Consider the following 18536-nt stretch of genomic DNA (forward strand, 5'->3'; position numbering starts at 1 on the left):
GCAAGGCAAACACCCTACCCACTGTGGTATCACTCCAGTCCCTTTGCTACATTAAAATATAAAATTTAATTAGCTAAGAAAAAAAATCCAACTTGTGGATTCATTGACTATCTTTTTTTGGCTTTTATATCATTTATTTCTGTTCTGGTTTTAATTATTTCCTTCTAATGTGTCTGGTTTCATTTGTTATTCTTCTGCTAATTAAGATTTGATTGTTGGTTATTTAGTTGATCTTTGCCTTGTTTCCTGACACAGGTCTGTATTGCTATGAGCTTTCCTCTTAGTATTGCTTTGGTTGTGTCCCACAGATTCTTCAGTCTCATTTTTTTTCTTTTAGGAATCTTTTTTCCTTCTTTTATTTCATCTTTACCCAGTGGTTATTCAACAGGCATTTTTCAATTGGTATTCATTGTGAAAAGCATCACGAGCATTCAGGGGAGGCAGCCTAGCATGGGGGTTAACCCTCTGGAACGACAGCATCAATTCAGGTCTCATTTCTGCTTCTTGATGTTTGTGTCACCTCAGAAGCCATTGATTTCTCTCTGCCTGATTTTCCTTTTATGTAAAGTGGAAATGAAATAATACTGACCTCATAGAGCTGTTATGAGGATTAAATGAGTTCATATGTATAAAGTTCTTAGAATACCACCTGTACAGTGTGCACTTTAGCAGAGTTCATTAAATATAACAAGGATGATCCCAAAAGATGGCCACCAGGAGAAATACTGTATCTGAATACATTTGGCACCTACTTCACTGTCTGAGTTTTCTTCTGTCTTTATTTAAAGGTCTCTTTGTTGATCAGTGTCTGATTTTCACTTTCTTTCATCTTGGTGGTTATAAATTTTAAAATGCATAGTTCTTGGGGCTATCTAGGGACATAATGCCTGCACTCAGGACATTCAGTGTTTCTCGTAGTACTTTGGGGGAAAAAATGTAAGTAGAGAATTTTGAAATAGTTTATTGACATCTTGACCAGGATCTAACAGGACACCTAGATTTGTGGAGTGTGATGCTTAAGAGTAGGCCCAGGGGACAAAGTTCTCTTTTTATTTTTTTGTTCTTACCAAGGCTACAGAGCAGAGAAATCAGAAGAAATGAAAGCCTGGTGGTGGTGTAACAGCCAAGTGGGAGGTGACATGGCAAATTTTCTCCATGCAGAGTTTGACAGTGTTCCCAGTGCACTAGTAGTGATCGAGGTAGCTGCCCTTGGAAAGCCACAGGGGAGGTCCACTGGTGATGGTTTCTGTACTCAGAGTGGAGGTGGGGATGCATTAAGTAAATTATTCAGTGAAGCAGCCATCAGTCAGAGTCTGCAGAGAGCTCTTAGAAAAGTTGTCTCCATGTCAATGACTATTGTCTATAGAGAAAGAACTCTCAGACTCATCACCCAATAATCAAAAATCGCCCTCTTCCAATTCTTCCCACCCCACCCCTCTTTCCCTTGCATATCCACAGTATTTTTCACTGAGTCTAGAAGTGAGATTTCTTGCATTTTTGTTAGTTAATTTGCTTTAGTTACTTGTATCCAACTTATGAGAGAAAGCATCAATAGTTATCTATTCCTTACATATTACTTAGCATTATCATCTCAAATTACATTTTATCTTATTTACATATATTTTATTTTGTTCCAAAAGGCGCAGGTGTTTTTGTTTGCCAGAGTATGGTGATGGGTAAATAACTTGTGTTTCATCCTGTAGTGCTCAAAGGCTATTCTGAACTCAGTGCTTGTGGGTGGCTCCTGCAAGTGTCCAGGGGGGTGGCCATACAATAGTTGGGATAAAACCTGAGTCTGCCTCCTGTATGCAAAGCATATACTCCAGCATATTGATTTCTCATACCCCCCCCAAAGGCAGAGTTTTAGTTTTTTAATGGCAGAGCAGTATTCCACTGAGTGCCTGTAACATGGCTTTTTGTATTCCATTATCTGTTGATGGGTATTTAAGTTGATTGTTTATCTATTATAAATAATGCTCCTATGAACATAGGAGTAAAAATATCTTTTTGAACTCACATTTTCATATCCTTCAGATAAATGCCTGTAAGTGATATACCTAGACCATTTAAAAAGTGGCACTTCCACTTTTTGAAATAAATATTGACACTGTTTTCATAGAGGCTCACCAATTTAAATTCTACCAAACAGGGCATCAGGGTTCCTTTTTCTCCCCATCCTTATTTTGCACACATTTCTCTGTGATAGCAGTTAAGTTATTCCATAGAATTCTAGCATAGATTCTGTACCAAAAGTTTGTGTTATGCTGCTGTTTTGTATCCGGTCAATCCTGATAATAATAAAAGTGAGTAATGGTGCTAATAATGATGCCACCGTATGTTCAGAGAAGTTTATAGTTTTCCAAAGCACCCTCTCACATATGACATTTGGTCTCCACAACAACCCTGGATAAGTAGCAAAAACTATTATCCATGTTTTATATAAGAGAAAGTTAAGAGATGGCCTACCTAAAGTTATTCAGCCCATAAATAATGGTGACAGAATCAGAACACGTGTTCCACTCAGCCTGCTGCCTCGCTTGCTCAGCCTTAGTGACTGATGTAAAGGAGCTGGCGGTTTTCTGGAATAAATAAACATAGATGAGAGTCAGTTCTGTCCAAATGTATAAGTTATCAGCTGTCACATAAGTGACATGTGAAATGTGTTTAGATAAGAAACATTTGCAAGTGGCCTGGAATAAGAGTCTCTGAGAGATATGGGACTTGTGCTAAGAGCAAATTTGCAAGTATGTGAATGTGATGAAGAAAAGGGAGTAAAGGGCATTTTAGAAGCAGAACTGGACAAATAGAAGATATAGGCTATTTTAGTAAGATTGAACCTGAAGTGCCAGTCTTGGTCACTTAACTTGGCATTCCCCCCAGGAGTTCTCAGAAAGCATCTGAGCTTTTAACTGGAGACTGACGATTTGAAGGTGGTATTTTAGAAAATCAGTCTGGTGATCTTATTCCTGGAAGAGGAAAGGATTAAATCCAAAGACAAAGGGATTCTTTCAGTGGTCAAAATAAGAAAGGTGAAAACTGATAGTAGATCACTGACAGTGAAGTGAGGAAGAGGCATGAAAGACATTTCACAGAATTTAAATCTAGAGAGAACATATAAATACTTAAGACACTGTTTCCCAAAGTGGGTGTCGGAATGACGCAGGAGGGTTATAGCAGCCTGGCTTCAGTTGGGTGGGGATGGGGGAGTGATAATTTTGTTTCTAAAACATGATTCTGTAGACCAAGTGTGGGAATCTTTAATTTAGGTGATAAGAGAGAACGAATCAAAGATAATGATAGTGCTAGTAATAGGAATAACAGGTAGATGGCAAGATAAATTGAATTTTATACACAGAAATATAGAATTTAAGAAGAATCATATCAGGAACAGCTTGATATAAGGACTTTTAAAAATTAAGGACATTTAGGACATTTATTTAACAAAGTTTTACCTCAGAGTATTATAAAACAAAATAAAGCAGAAGAGTAAAATTTCTAAACCTCTGACCATAGGATCTCCCATATCACCTCTGAAGAGCTAATGAAATTCCATGGGGTATAGTTGGAATTTAGCTAGACCCCATCTAGTACCTTTATTTTTAGACACAGCATTGAAAACTTAAAGATGCTGAGTAACTTGTCCAGGGCCAAGAAATTAGTGAAGAGTCAAGGCTGGAACTTAAGCATAGAAGTATCTCTCTACCTCCTCACAGCCACCTCTCATTTTGAATTTGAAACAGGCAGTGGTCAATTCAAACAGACAAGCTCAATGGTTAGCTGATGGCAAGCAACAGAACATAAAGTGTGATGATTGTTGAACCCATGAGAACTCTCTAAAAGGATATAGGAAAGTGACAAATGAACTTTGACAAGTACCAAAGTTAGCGTGTAAGAAAAAATTAACTGCTCCTTGTGTGCTAGGCTGACTGAGAAATGAAAAAGTCAGTGAAATCTAAGCAAACAAAAGACTTGGGGATGGGGGCTAGGGGAGAAAACCAGGATCTCATATAATAGAAGCAGGTGAAACAAGTGGTTATTTATTTATTTTCAGTGTTTGGGTCACACTCAGCAGTGCTCAGGGCTTACTCCTGACTCTAGACAGGGGACTAGATGAGGTTCCAGGGAATGTACTTGGTTTGGTCAAATGCAAAGCAAAAAGCAAACACCCTAGCAGCTGTACTATCTGCCCCCTCCTGAGGTTAGTGGTTTAAGGGTATCTGGTAGGAGATGCCAAATATCACATGGTAAGAAGACAGAGAAAGAAGGTCCATGGCCAAAATTTTTTCAAAAGTGAGGATATATATTTACCAGCTATATACCACATACTCAGAAAACTTTACAACAGTAAAAATATATCATTCAAGTTGGAGTGGGTGCACATATAAATAATGAAATCTGAGGGATGACTGGGATTTCATAAGCTAGGGAAGCCACAGTTTTTGGTTCTTGGAAGTCTGGGTAGGTGGAAAGTTTCAAAATAAAACAACAAAGCACAATTCTAGCTCAGTGAATTACTGAGAAAGAGGTTTTCTAAATGGATGAATTACTTTGGCCATTTCTCAGAGTAATTGATAAAGACACTTAGAGGAGAAATTTCTGCCTACAAGTGGCTTTTTAAGTCTAAAAACGAAGTCTAAAAGAAGTCGTCTTAAAAGTCTGTAATATCTAGTTTCCAGCTATTGAAAACCTCCTCCAGCCCTTTCATGATTCCTTTTAAGTGTCACAGAAATTAGAGTTAAGCGATAGACTGAGAAAAGATTTATTAGATAACCTTGTTCATTCTTCTACCAAGTGCAGATTGCTACCTATGGTACATTTTCTAACTTGGTAGTTTTTTTTTATTTTTACTGTGTTAAGTGAATGCTATTCTCACCACTTCCCTTGCAATACAACTCCATAAACCTGTTGATCTCACAGTGAGGGAACTCTTAATCCTTGTCCTACTGTTTCCTTCTTGCTATATAATTTATATACCATGAACACTATGTCCCTAGCAGCCTTCTTCATTTCTCAAATCCATCCATCCTTTCTACATCCACTTTGAAGTCTATATACCTTCTCTGGAAACAGTTAGTAAACCCATCATTCTTCATGGCATACTATTATATCAAGATAAAATATTTTCATGTGATAAAGGAGAGAGTTCATAATTGTATGTTTCTAATATGAAAACTTTGTATTCTGATAAGATTCATTCCATGTCCCTTAAATTTGAAGTAGAGAGTTGGGCAGAAGGCTCAAAGGTCTGAAGCACATGTTTCACATTCATGACCCGGAGGTTTAATACCTAGCATGCTATAGTCCTTCAAGCATCACCACGAGTGGTCGCTAAGCACTGTCAGTTGTGACTCCCCACCAAAATAATTAGAGGTGGAGGGGAAGTAGTAAAAAGAGTAGTATTTTCAAGAAAAGGGCAACACCTTACCAATTTATGACCCAATATACAAGTAAAATTTGCTACCCAGTTACTAAATAGATAAATTGGGACATCTCACACTGGTAGAGCTCTACAAGAAGAAAACATCCAACCCTATCAAAAAATGGGGTAATGAAATGAACAGAAAATTTCTCAAGAAAGAAATATGAATGGCCAAAAGGCACATGAATAAATGCTCTTCATCACTAATTATCATGGAGATTCATATCAAAACAACTATGAGATATCACCTCACATCACAGAGACTGACACACATCCAAAAAAACAAAAACAACCGCTGTTGGCATGGATGTGGGGAGAAAGGGACCCTCCTTCACTGCTGGTGGGAATGCCAACTGGGTCAGCCTTTTTGGAAAACAGTATGGACACTTCTCAAAAACTTAGAAATTGAGCTTTCATTTGACCCAGCAGTACCACTTCTGGGAATATATCCCGGAAATACAAAAAAGTATAGTTGAAATGACATCTGCACTTGTATGTTCATTGCAGCACTGTTTACAATAGCCAGAATCTGGAAAAAACCCAAATGCCCGAGAACAGATGACTGGTTTAAAAAACTTTGGTATATCTACACAATGAAATACTATGCAACAGTTAGAAAAGATGAAGTCATTAAATTGGCATACAAGTGGATCAACATGGAAAGTATCATGCTACGTGAAAAGAGTCAGAAAGAGAGTGACAGATATAGAAATATTGCACTCATCTGTGGAATATATAGTAACAGAATGAGAGACTAACACTCACGAATAGTAGAGATAAGTACCAGGAGGTTTGGTCCATGGCTTGGAAGCCAGCCACACATGCTGAGGGAAAGGGCAGCCCAAATAGAGAAGGGAACAGAAAGTAAAGGGGGTCTGGAGGATCTGTTTGGGATGGGAGATGTGTGCTGAAAGTAGACTGTAGACCGAACATGATGGCCACTCAATAACTCAATACCTCTGTTGCAAACCACAACACCCAAAAGGAGAGAGAGAGCAAAAGGGAAGAAGCGGGGGGGGGGGGGATGGATGGAGGGTGGGTGGTGGGAGGGATACTGGGATCATTGGTGGTGGAGAATGGGCACTGGTAGAGGAATGGGTACTCTATTATTGTATAACTAAAATGCAAGCACGAAACTTTGTAAGTCTACAACTGTACCACATGATGTTTCACTAATAAATTTTTTTTAAAAAAATTGGGACATCTCAGTGGTAAAATATGAAACTCTAAAGGGAGAACTTAAAAATTGAGCCATGTGTTTTCTAGACTTAGAGATGAAGCAGAAACTGGTTATGTTCTCTCATGTTCTGGAAAATGTGCTCCTTTGGTGTTACTATTATGGTCAAGTTGTCCTTTATGTGGTAGGGTGGTTCCCAGAGAAGATTTTGGCAGCTATCCATTTGCAAATTTTTATCGTCCGCCAGTAGGAAGCCATTCTGGATTCATTAAAGTGGCCTTCATGAATCTTACTCCTTCATCATAGCCTTCTGATGATCGCACATGCAGTGGTTTGTTTTACAGGATAGGAAGCCCAGACTGGGAAACTCACCTTTTTTATATCAAGGTGTAAACAACCCTTTTCTTTGTTTCACAGGAAATATATTAACACAACCCTGAGAAAGGACTAGTAAAAGTGGTTAGAGCCTTGCTTATAAGCCAAAAAGCTGCCCACCCTAATTTCTTCTGAGATACCTTAGAAACTGTAGATACAGCATTTGCCAAATTGAATTTTCCCTGTTTGATTCTTTTGTTTTTTTTTCTAATCATTGTTCTCAACATTTTCTTCATTTACCAGCTCACCAAATCATTTTTGATTTTATCTTCTTTCAACTTCCTAGTCTATACACTATATTGACTTGTGACTTTCTCATTAAGAAAAATAAATGGAGGGACAGAGAGATAGTGCAGGGTTAAGGTACATGCAGGACTGAATTCTTAGTCCTGAGAATCTCTGAACACCGCTTGAGAAGCAAAAAGTAAATGAGTCAAAAATTTAAGACAGATACTGCCTGGCCCTATTTGGTATCTCTGTTTCACTCGCCTCCAAACCAACATCCTGAAATACAGTGTTCATGTAATTCCTCAATGGTATAGTTTTCATTTGTTAAGCTTTCTTTATAAAATCCAAATAATTATCATAGCCTATTTATTTTGCTTCACTTAGTGACATTCCCTATAGATTTCTTACAAATTTTTTTGTTGACACCTGTGTTTTTGCCACTTTGGACATATCCTTAATGAAAACTTGCCTTGCCATACAGTAGGCATGCAAGATGCATATTTATACATACACATACAAAGTACAATGTCTGTGTATAAATATTGTTGTTTGACTCAAAATTGTTTTAGCTTAAATGCCATAGAACTTGGTTTGGGAAATTATTTCATTCTATTTTCTCTGTGTATATGTCCTTATCTTAACCAGTAGTGATGACTGGAGTTGTTGTTGATCAATACCAGATGATAATTTAGTTAGAGGCACAAAGTGCCAAACATGAAACAGAGTGTGGACGTTGCTAATGTCCACTTATACTTTGTAGACTACCCTAAACTCTCAGTCTACCAATAATTACAGTTCTCCTGTTCGGCCATCAGCCCTATTAAGAATTCAGAGAAATCAATTTTATTCTATTTTTCAAAGGAACCCAGGACTCATCCTCTTTCCCTTTTAGAGTGAAGAAAGTTTAAAGACAAATAACTGTCTAAAATAATTATCTTCTATAATTTAAAATGCAGTTTGTTAACTTTAAATTTTGTCTAAAAATATGGTCTTAGCATTTACCCATCTCTTAACTCTGTGTTTATCATCCAGAACCCACTTTTCTGTCCCATACCAAAGTAGGTTTAGGCTCCAGTGTCCTTAGTTGTAACTTTTAAGGGGCCACACATTTGTTCCCTTCGGTAAACTGTGTTTTACACCCAAGTCTCTTGTTAATATGCTTGGACATACCTAAGACTTTACAGAAGTGAAAGGCCTTTGTTGAATGTGGAGAACAGTGTATTATTCTGTGAAAGTACTCTGCTGAGCCTGTCCAACGTCCTATAACATACTCCCAGCATAGTTCTCCGCCTCCCTGGGCAAACCAGAAAAGTCGTTCCCATTCCCTTCCAGAGGGAACTGACAGTGAGCATCCCAAGACTGAAGCCTTTGCAGGCCTTGGGTTTGTCAGATTCAGGCCTGCTGGACTGTTGAAGGAGTGGTAGAAAGAAGTGTCACCACTCCACAGTCATTGGCGAGGATTTGATGTAGGATTACATGCCGCACTATCTGCATAGAAGTGTACCTCAGAGAGGGAGTTCTCAGATTCTTCTTTATCTTTTCCCACCCCAACAATGTTATCAAAGCAACTCGCTGTCTGGCCATACATGACTCCTAGTAGACCGTAGTAACTCAGTGTCATTTGTGGGGTCCTGCTCAGAGTCTCCCTTTTCTAATGACTGCAGCTTTGGTCATGAGAGAGCGGCCTAATATGTTGCCTGTTAAATGCTTCTCCATCCTTTCACTTGTCCCTAGTTATCATCCAAGCAGTAAACACTTAATCCTGACTTGTGACTTTCTCATTAAGAAAATCAAATGGAGGGCCAGAGAGATAGTGCAGGGTTAAGGTACATGCAGCATGTATGTACTATCTTAAAGTACATACTATCTCTCCGGTCCCTCATTCTCCATTTTGATTTTTTTTCTTTTTGGGTTACACCTGGCGATGCACAGGGGTTACTCCTGGCTCATGCACTCAGGAATCACTCCTGGCAGTGCTCAGGGGACCATATGGGATGCTGGGAATCGAACCCGGGTCGGTGGCATGCAAGGCAAACGCCCTAACCACTGTGCTATCACTTCAGCCCCATCATTCTCCATTTTGAATCCCTATATCAAGTCTGGAAAGATCTGTATTTTACTCCTTTTTTCTGTTTTTAAATTAAAAAGACCAGAGAAAGATCTAAAAATAGACTAGATTTAGTGTTTCATATGTTACTGCTTGTTGTACGATTCTTCAGTTTTGTTTCCAAAGAAAAGAATCTCCAAGGCTTTGCTTTATCTTTCTTTTGCAGTATTTATAAAAGAATAAATACTAACTCAAATTAAACATTCCTCACAACCATTCTGTCTCACCTTTCCAGTGACCCTGTTTCGCCACATATAAGACAAATTACTAGCAAAGTATTATAAATTATATTGTGTATGCTTCTCAGGATATTTTTTATATTTGAAATAAAACGTGATGGTAGCTAGAGTAAATACAATTATTTTTTCTGAGTTTAATCAAGACATGTACAAAAACCTAAGATAATTTGTGCCAGAGTTGCCAATTTGTGGAGAGTTTTGTGGTAGGAGTCTAAGTTTTGGGATTCTAGTTTGTAGTTGAACAGAAAGATCATTTCTTTATAAATGTTTATATTCAGTTGTCAATTAATCTGCTGGCTTCTTTGTAGCATTTAAGAGACTTGGTGACTTTTGTTGAAATGTACAAAATCCACAATAATAATGATATGGTTTTGTCTTTTAAATATATAGGACATCAACATGTTGACCGTCTCATTGGTTAACCAAGATCGAGAGAATAATACTGAGAAAAGAAGCCAAGGCTTAAAATCAGAGAAAGAAGCTCTGCTAATCGGTAAGGAAATCCTGTTTTCCTCATTGTGCTCTTAAATAATAATTAGGTAATCGCTTAAATAATAGTAAAGTAATTTGCTTCAAGTTTTTCATGATTTGAAAACTTTGCCTTCTGGTCAGAGAAAGATTAATTTCTTTAAGGTAGGTTACATTGTATTGAAATTAGAAGGATATAAAACAACAGGAGGAAGTTTTGCTTTTCTGCAACCATGTATGTTAGCAGGTTGTCAGACATAAAACTGAGTTCAGGAAAACATGTTTATAGCAGATTTGATTCTCAGAATTTAGACACATCATTTCCAACTAGAGGTTAGACTTGACTTAGTCCAAAAGTTCCAAACCAAGCCACATCCTTAAACTAATGGAATCTATGTCCTATAATGCTGAAGAGAGAGGAAAAACCAGACAACTGATGCTAAAGTAATCAGGTATTTCCTCAATTCCCTATATCCCAGATAGATGAAACATGCTTGCTGCTAAAAGGGGACGGGGTGGGGCGAAATGAAGGTTACTATTCACCTGAAAACATACAACCATTCCACAAAATATGTGTTTGTAGCTAGCATCTTCCTTTTTCCTCTTCTAAACAAGATACACAGCTCTACATGTTTTCATTTTATAGTCCTCGTCAGCAGTTTCAGCAGTATCAGTCATTCTCAAAAGCAAGAGATTCTAGGGGGATGTGTTGCATCCCTAGTTCTCCAAGAAGCCGGTGTGTTTAAACCTGTCTCCTAAGCCGTACAGGGAAGGGGAGTTTATTCACTTCCTGAAGCTCAGCGTTGATTCAAGCTATGCCTTGGCACTGACTCAAGTGAGGGGTTCCAGGTTACTACCAGCTCCTCCACGGTGAGGTGAAGAGTGAAGAATGAGGCTATTGTACCTTTAGACAAATGGTTGTTTTGCAGTTCATTATCTGGCAGAGATAGCACCTGGTTGCATTTTCTAAATACTGCATGCATTCACCTCAAAATGACAGGTACACTGAGATCTGTGGAAGCTAGCACAGGAGAAATTGAATTCAAATATTGTCCAAAGTTCATCTATCATATATAGATTTTTCAACTACAGAGTTATATTGAATATGACATCAACTTAGAGCTACTCTATGGAAAACCGATTTTTTTCCTCCCTGATGATATACAGCTGTAATAACATGCCGTGCACAACTTTCATAAGACATGCTGATGTGCTATCAGTTCCAGGATCCCAAAATGAACCCATATATAGTTGGCAACTGGATTTTCCTCTATTGGAAAACATGTCAAACTTTGACAACTGTTTCTCCTTTGCTCAGTATGAAAAATTGGTGATTTTTCCCTTTCAGTGCTTTTAGGGTATGAACAAAGCACATAGTGATCATCAATAAACTTCCCCTTTGTATTTAAGTCTGAGTAACATGGACCTCTTAAAAACTTTAAAAATGGGACTTGGTCTCCATTTTCTTATTTCTTCCCTATCACTACCAGTTACATCTTCTTTTCAATACTAGATCGTTAACACATTTAAAATATCTTCCAAATATATCTCTCCTCCCCCCACTCTCTCTCTTTTGCCTCACAACACACACACACACACACACACACACACCCCTCTTTTTCAATCTACTACCTCAGAGTTTAAAAAATAATACGCTTTATACTCTCTGGGTTAATGGCATTGGATATAAAGGTTACATTTCTAAAATATCACCTCTGATGAGGTCTTTAGGGGAGAAAAGTTTTTAATTTATAAATAATTCAAATATGTTAGAAAGAGAGGCCAGGGAGATAATATAATAGGTAGGGTGCTCATCTTGCACATGGCTGACCCAGATATGATCCCGGATTCTCCATATGGTTCCCTGAGCCTGCCAGGACTAATCCCTGAGCACAGAATCTTAAGTAAGCCAAGTGTTTTAGACAAATGTATTTGAAAGCAAGCTCTATCCACATCTTCAGTAAAAAGTGGGCATAAGCAACGCTAAATTATTCTAGGTTATTTCCCCCTTTTCTCTAACTGGTGTCTACTTATATTAGCGCACTAAGTTTGGCTTGAACAAGAGATACATGACTCTTGGCACTCTTTCTTTTTTAATAAATTGAATTACCATGAATTACAAAGTAACAAAGTCATTCATGATTGAATTTCAGGCATACAATGTTGGGCACCAGTCCCTCCACCAATATCTCCAGTTTCCCTCCTGCCCCCAAGCCTGCTCTATGGCAGGCACAATTTTTCTTTTTTTCTTTTAGGTACTGTAGTTTGTAATACTGTTGCTGAATATCATGGTTATATACTGAATATAGGGTATTATGAATATCACTTTACCTCCTTTGAGCATCCATTTTTCATCCAGAGAGACCACTTCCTTTTGTGGTGGTCATTTCTCTGTCCTATTCCCCTGTCTCCAACTGTGGTAAGCTTCCTACTAAGGACCAGTTCTTCTGCCATTAATTTCTATTGTCTTTGTGCATTAGTTATTTCCCCACTATGATTCTTTGTATTTTGCAAATCAGTAAGATCACTCTGTGTCTGTCTCTCTCCCACTGATTCATATCACTCAGCATGATACTCTCCAGATACATCCATGTATATTAGCAAATCTCGTGATTATTCACAATAGCCAAAATCTGAAAACAACCCCAGTGCCCAAGAACAGATGACTGAATCAGAAGCTATGGTGCATATACACAATGGGATGTTGAGCAGCTGTTAGAAAAGTTGACACTCATTTTGAATTAATAATTAGTAACTTTAGATAGATGAGAGACTGGAGATTTGTGTTTGAAATAAACGAAGACATTAAATGTTCTCCTTCATTTCTACTTTACCTATCAACCTTGATATTTTACTTTTTACTCTACTTATGAAAGTTTGATTACAGATGCATAACTTTCTTTCCCAGACTACCCCCTCAAGATGCCTACATATGTATATTCTTTTGATAGCAGAGAGTCTCATCATCCAGAAGAATGCCAAAGTAAAGAAAAGTTCTCTCAAGCCTGGCAGAATGGATCCTGCCAAAGAATAAGATTATACCCTGCAGTTAAATGTACCTCTGCTAATTGAGTTTGGTGACTCATTTGTAGATATTTGAACATTGATGTCACATGGATAACCCAAAATTACAAAGACCTCTCCTACAGTTTCTGGTATCTAGATAAGGATTGTGATGGGGAAATTATGACAAAATATTTCTCAGAATGCTCTTGACCAAGCTAGGGAGTGTAAGAAATTTCTTGTGCAAAGACTACATTTTCCTGAATAATTCTCATAAGTTAAATAATTGTGGAAGACCTTGGACTGATAATCTTGGAAATTCTTCTTAAAGCATCCCTCTGAATAACTAAACCCATCAAGGATATATATTATAGGACCTCTGTGTCAATAAACAGGACTGTAACTTATCTACTCCATTTTAAAAGACAGAGTGTGTGTCTAGAAGGCCATGACCACAAGGGGAAAAAATCTTATCTTGAAAAACATGTTAATAAAATCTTCCTCATATATGAACGCCTATAATATTCAGATAATCAAACACTCACTTGGGATACATAAATGTTAAAAATGTGCAGAGCACAAATCTTGATTGTGTAGAAGAGAAGCTATGCAAGTGGGTTGCAGCTATAGAGAACATATGGTGAGGCTAGAACTTTGTAATTCATGAGAAATACTAATTATCTGTAATTATTTGTAATACAAAATTATCTGGAGAAAAGCATTTATTTACTCCATACATTTTAATGTCCATTTTATAAAATTTGAGTATTGTAAGATACATTGGTTAGGAACTGCAGATTATCCATCAGATTTCACAAATAGCATCCTTAGGAGCTTTGCAAGTTTGGAGCCCAAATCCTTTGGAAATTTCAATCATTGTGTCAATCTTTTTGACTATGAATGAGGATTAAGAACTATATTTCAAATGAACTAAAAAGATAGGCACTTAGAAAGTACTTTCATCATGATTTATGATTTATTTATTTTTCAGTCAGTCCTCATGAAGAAAGCTTGTCATATAATTGGATCTAAAATAATTTAAACTTTGGGGGGCATTTCTGAATAGCGTTTTACATCTCACAGCTCTTATAGTACTACTCATTTGGTCAGCTTGAAACTGCCCAATGTCCATGGTGGAACTCTTAGTTATTTCATCTGTCTATGTCTTGGATTTGGCATACACTGAACTTGTGTGATAAAGTATGTCAATACTTTTGATTTAGGATGGGAGCTATGCTTGGCTGGAAACCACTATTGGAAAAGAGAATGAATCAAAAAAATTATTGATAGTCTAATGGTTCTGGAATGTTTACAGTATAACTCTGGTTTTGTGTCGTTTCATCTTCTCTGACTTCTTAATTCTGACACAGTGGATCAATAGATTTTCAATAGCAGCAGGCCTGATTGGCAGCTTTTCAATGCTACCCATCACTGTAAATCCCGTTCTGATATAGTGAAAACCTTCAACTGTTTATAAAGTAACTTTTATTTAAAACTTCCGACATGCATGAGAACTGTCCTCAAACTTTGCTGATCAGGCAAACTTCTTTACATACCAACACACCCTATGCTGGGTGTCCAGCACTGTATTGCCATGGGTAAGGCTGGAACCTCAGAAATCTCTTCATGCTTGCAGCCTGTTAACTCACAGGGGGGCTTCTCTACTCTTTTATTGCATCTGTCTGTCTTGTCTTCTTGGATGCGGTCTTTTTATTCCTTTCTGTGCAAGTCTTTTTCATTTGGGTTTTAGAAGATTGGCATCTGTGTAGATTTGCTGTGAATGTGAGCACATATTCTGTTACATCATCTGCTTCCTGACCTAGAAGAACCCATTCATAGATATGAAGACCTGTAGTCCATGGAAATAGCCAAGTCCAATTATTTAGCCATTGCTTTGGAAACTCACTAGAAGTTCTCCATCTTTACTTTCTAGTATTCCTTTAATCAGCCCTTTCGGTCCCTCCCAGAGGTCCATAAAATGATATCAATTTACTGGATCATTTTTTCCGTTAGATAGCTTTAACTCAAAATCTAATGAAAAATGCTATTTTTTTTCATTTTCAGAAAATATCCCAGTTCTTTGAAAGGGACTCAAGAGATGTTTTAGTTATTTGTTCAGGAAGTTCCTCCAGTGTGACCCTGACTCAAAATCAGGCCCTACAAACTCTAGTCCCAGTACTATCATCACTGTTGATACTGGGATGGGCTCCTATAGGCATGTGTAGAAGAAACTGCATTATGTATTAATAAGTCAAATAAATTTGAAAAAAAATGTTTTTCTTGGTAAGACTGCCCATCTATGGTTGGAGACTTAGTTCCCTTTGGAAAACTCATCCATCCTTGTCACCCCAAGAGCTGCAGCAGCACTTTACTCCATTGCATGGCCAGCATACCAAGGAATGCTGCTTCCCAGGCTTCCAGTATCCCTGAGGTTTCTATGAGATATTGTCTTAGAACAGCTCTTCACTCCCTTAGTGAACCTGTGTGGGAGGAGAAGAAAGATGTGGGCAAAGCCCTTGTGTGATCCCTAGCACTAAATATGGTTCCCATAGCACAGCAGGTAGGGTGTTTGCCTTGCACACGGCCAACCCGGGTTTGATTCCTCCGGCCTTCTCGAAGAACCCGACAAGCTACCAAGAGTATCTTACCCGCATGGTGGAGCCTGGCAAGCTACCCATGGCGTATTTGATATGCCAAAAACAGTAACAAGTCTCACAATGGAGGCTTTACTGGTGCCCGCTCGAGCAAATCGATGAGCAACGGGATGACAGTGACAGTAAGACCCCAAATAAACCATCCATTCACAACCTTTTAAGATAGATGATCTTGTAAATTATAGCAAAGACTAGAGCAAGCTGGATCCCTTTAAGTATCAGCAACAAAGGTAGGGAGGGGGCTAGCAAATATTTCAGGAAATATTTGCGTTTCCTTCAGTGGCAGTTAAAGGAAACGTGGATTAAATACTTTTCATAACTCCAGGTTATAATTATGAGGAAAATTGGAGGTAGCATGATTTCTGACACAGCTGCATATGCCATTTTCATAGTGCAAAGTCCACCGAGGGAAAGAAAAGAGATCATTTTATCCTTCCAATAACTGTAATTTTATATTGGTAAATCAAGCATAAAATTGGTAGTTGAAATGCTTCCAGGAATCTTTGTTTAGAAATAACGTTAGTCTTCTATATATTACCTCAGAGACTAGTTTTCCTAACTTGTACCTTTCCAGGAGCTCGCATGGGCTGTTAGAAATGGTACAACCTGATGAAACCACCCCTGGGGTTACATCTCATTCTCTGACTGTGACTCTTACTTTCCTTTCACTAATGTGCAAATATTTATCTTTTTAATCTAGGCATCATATCAACATTTCTTCACGTCCATCCTTTTGGCGCCAACATAGAATATCTGTGGTCCTACATGCAGCAGCTGGACTCCAAGGTAAATTCTTTATATTGAGTGAATTTGCCCTTCTGGAATTGGACCCTGAATGAGAGCTGTAAGGTTTAATATATGAAGTTTGATAAGTCCTGCCTGCTCCATTGCAAGAAGGACCTTAGTTTTGAGCAGTGACCCTCATTTTACTTGCTTTTAGAAAGAAAAGCACTTTTCAGGGGTCAGAGAGTTAGTATAGTGGGTAGTACTGTTCTTGCACATAGCCCATGCAGGTTTGATCTGTGACATCCCATATGGTTCCCACACCATCAGAAGTGACCCCAGAGTACTGCTGAATGTAGTGTATCCCCCCTAAAAAAGAGAAGCGGTTATCCAAAATAAATGTGGTCTTCAATAGGGTCAAGCTACTTTAACAAGCAGATGTAGGATTACAGATTGGCCTGAAAATTCCAAGGGAGGAATCATGCCAGGATGGTTAATTTTTTTATTGAATCACCGTATCAGTCTGAACCCAAATTCAATTACACAGTTACAAAGTTATTCATTATTGGGTTTCAGTCATACAATGTTCCAACACCCATCTTTTCACCACCAGCAGCCTCACTTATGGCATACACTTTTCTTCTCCCTCCATGTAGTTTGCAATACAGATACTGAAAAGTTATCATGTATATCATTTTACCTCTTTTTCAGCACTCAGTTCCTTTTTTTTTTTTTTTGCTTTTTGGGTCACACCCAGTGATGTATAAGGGTTACTTCTGGCTTTGCACTCAGGAATTACTCCTGGCAGTGCTTAGGGAACCATATGGGATGCTGGGAATTAAACCCGGGTCGGCCGCCTGCAAGGCAAATGCCCTACCCATTGTACTATCACTCCAGCCCCAAGCACTCAGTTCTTGTCCAGAGTGATCATTTCCAAATATAACTGCCATAGTGGTTCCTTCTCTTACCTACCCTTCCCACATACAAGTGGGGGTGGAGCGGACTTCAGTAAGCTTTCCACTACGGACCTGTCATAGGATCCAGAAACAGAAAATCACCTCACATAACCAAGATTTTACAGTGACTCATGAAAATTATATTACTTTATATTTTACTGGTCATTTTTTCAGTATTATTTTCCTGCCGATGCAAAAAAGAAAAGAAAAAGAAAAATACTTGTACATTTAAATTTTAGCACTGCTCACACAAGACTTGGCTCTTTTCTTTGAGGCTCAGAGAGGAGAGATAGTATAGAGTAAGACACTTGCCTTGTAAGCATCAGACCTGGGTTCAATCCTGTCACCACATGTGGTCCAAACTCCAGCCCCCCTGCCCCCCACAAAAGAGGGGACAAAAAGAGCTCAATCTAGGTATCAGATGCCAGTGAACAATGAGAAAGCCTACATCAAAATAAAGTCCTCGGCTGGGGAAGCCCTGGGGAGGGATGGGCTCAGAGGCCCCTGATTAAGTAGCTTGTTAAATGTGCTGCTGAGAAGGGAACGGAAATGAAGTTCTTCATGGAGCACAGCAAAGCTCAAGGCCTTCACAGAATTGTGCCCACAGCTCAATGACCCTGGATGCACAGAAGTCACTAAATTTTCAGTGACCGGGGTCAACTGAATCATTCTACTGAGTCTTTATTTTGATTCAAATAATTATTTTACCAATTCATGAACCCAGACTGCCTGCCCTTTCCATCCGGTCTGATGCTTCTCCATGGAGAGAAATCATCTGCAACAAAAAGTAATTTTTAGTCTGAGATTTGTGGCCGTCTTCTCTCAACTGCTGGCCGTAGGGTGAATCCAAATAGAATAAAAGGAGATGACACGATCAGATGTTTAACACATTGATGCTGGCACTACAAGATGTGTTGATTAAACCACATTCAAGTGTGATCCAGTGGTGGTTGGTTACATGCAGTGTCAGTGTGGTAAAGTTCAGAGGTACACTATTACCCTGCCTATAGCCTCACCTCACTGAAAGTAGTGATAGAAAAGACGCCTTCTAATTCTGATGAAATTAGGGGCTAGTCCTGGCTGCTTTGTTTTGTTTCTTTCACCTGGAAGATGAAATGAAATATGACTTGTACCAATGTGCTTATGGGCTGGAGCAATAGCGCAGCATGCAGGGTGTTGGCCTTGCA

At 38.4% G+C, this 18536-nt stretch overlaps 1 protein-coding gene across 2 annotated transcripts in view; it reads left to right on the forward strand.

Moving 5' to 3' along the window:
- ENOX1 (ecto-NOX disulfide-thiol exchanger 1) overlaps positions 1 to 18536 on the forward strand; it is a 649231-nt gene that overhangs the window by 615054 nt on the left and 15641 nt on the right. For both annotated transcript variants that reach the window (XM_055124381.1, XM_055124426.1), the window contains exons 17-18: positions 9936 to 10038; positions 16371 to 16456. In XM_055124381.1, the coding sequence (XP_054980356.1) occupies positions 9936 to 10038; positions 16371 to 16456 (189 nt within the window). The remainder of the gene's footprint in view (positions 1 to 9935; positions 10039 to 16370; positions 16457 to 18536) is intronic.

Source organism: Sorex araneus, chromosome 1, assembly GCF_027595985.1.
Source record: "Sorex araneus isolate mSorAra2 chromosome 1, mSorAra2.pri, whole genome shotgun sequence".
Lineage (NCBI taxonomy): Eukaryota > Metazoa > Chordata > Mammalia > Eulipotyphla > Soricidae > Sorex > Sorex araneus.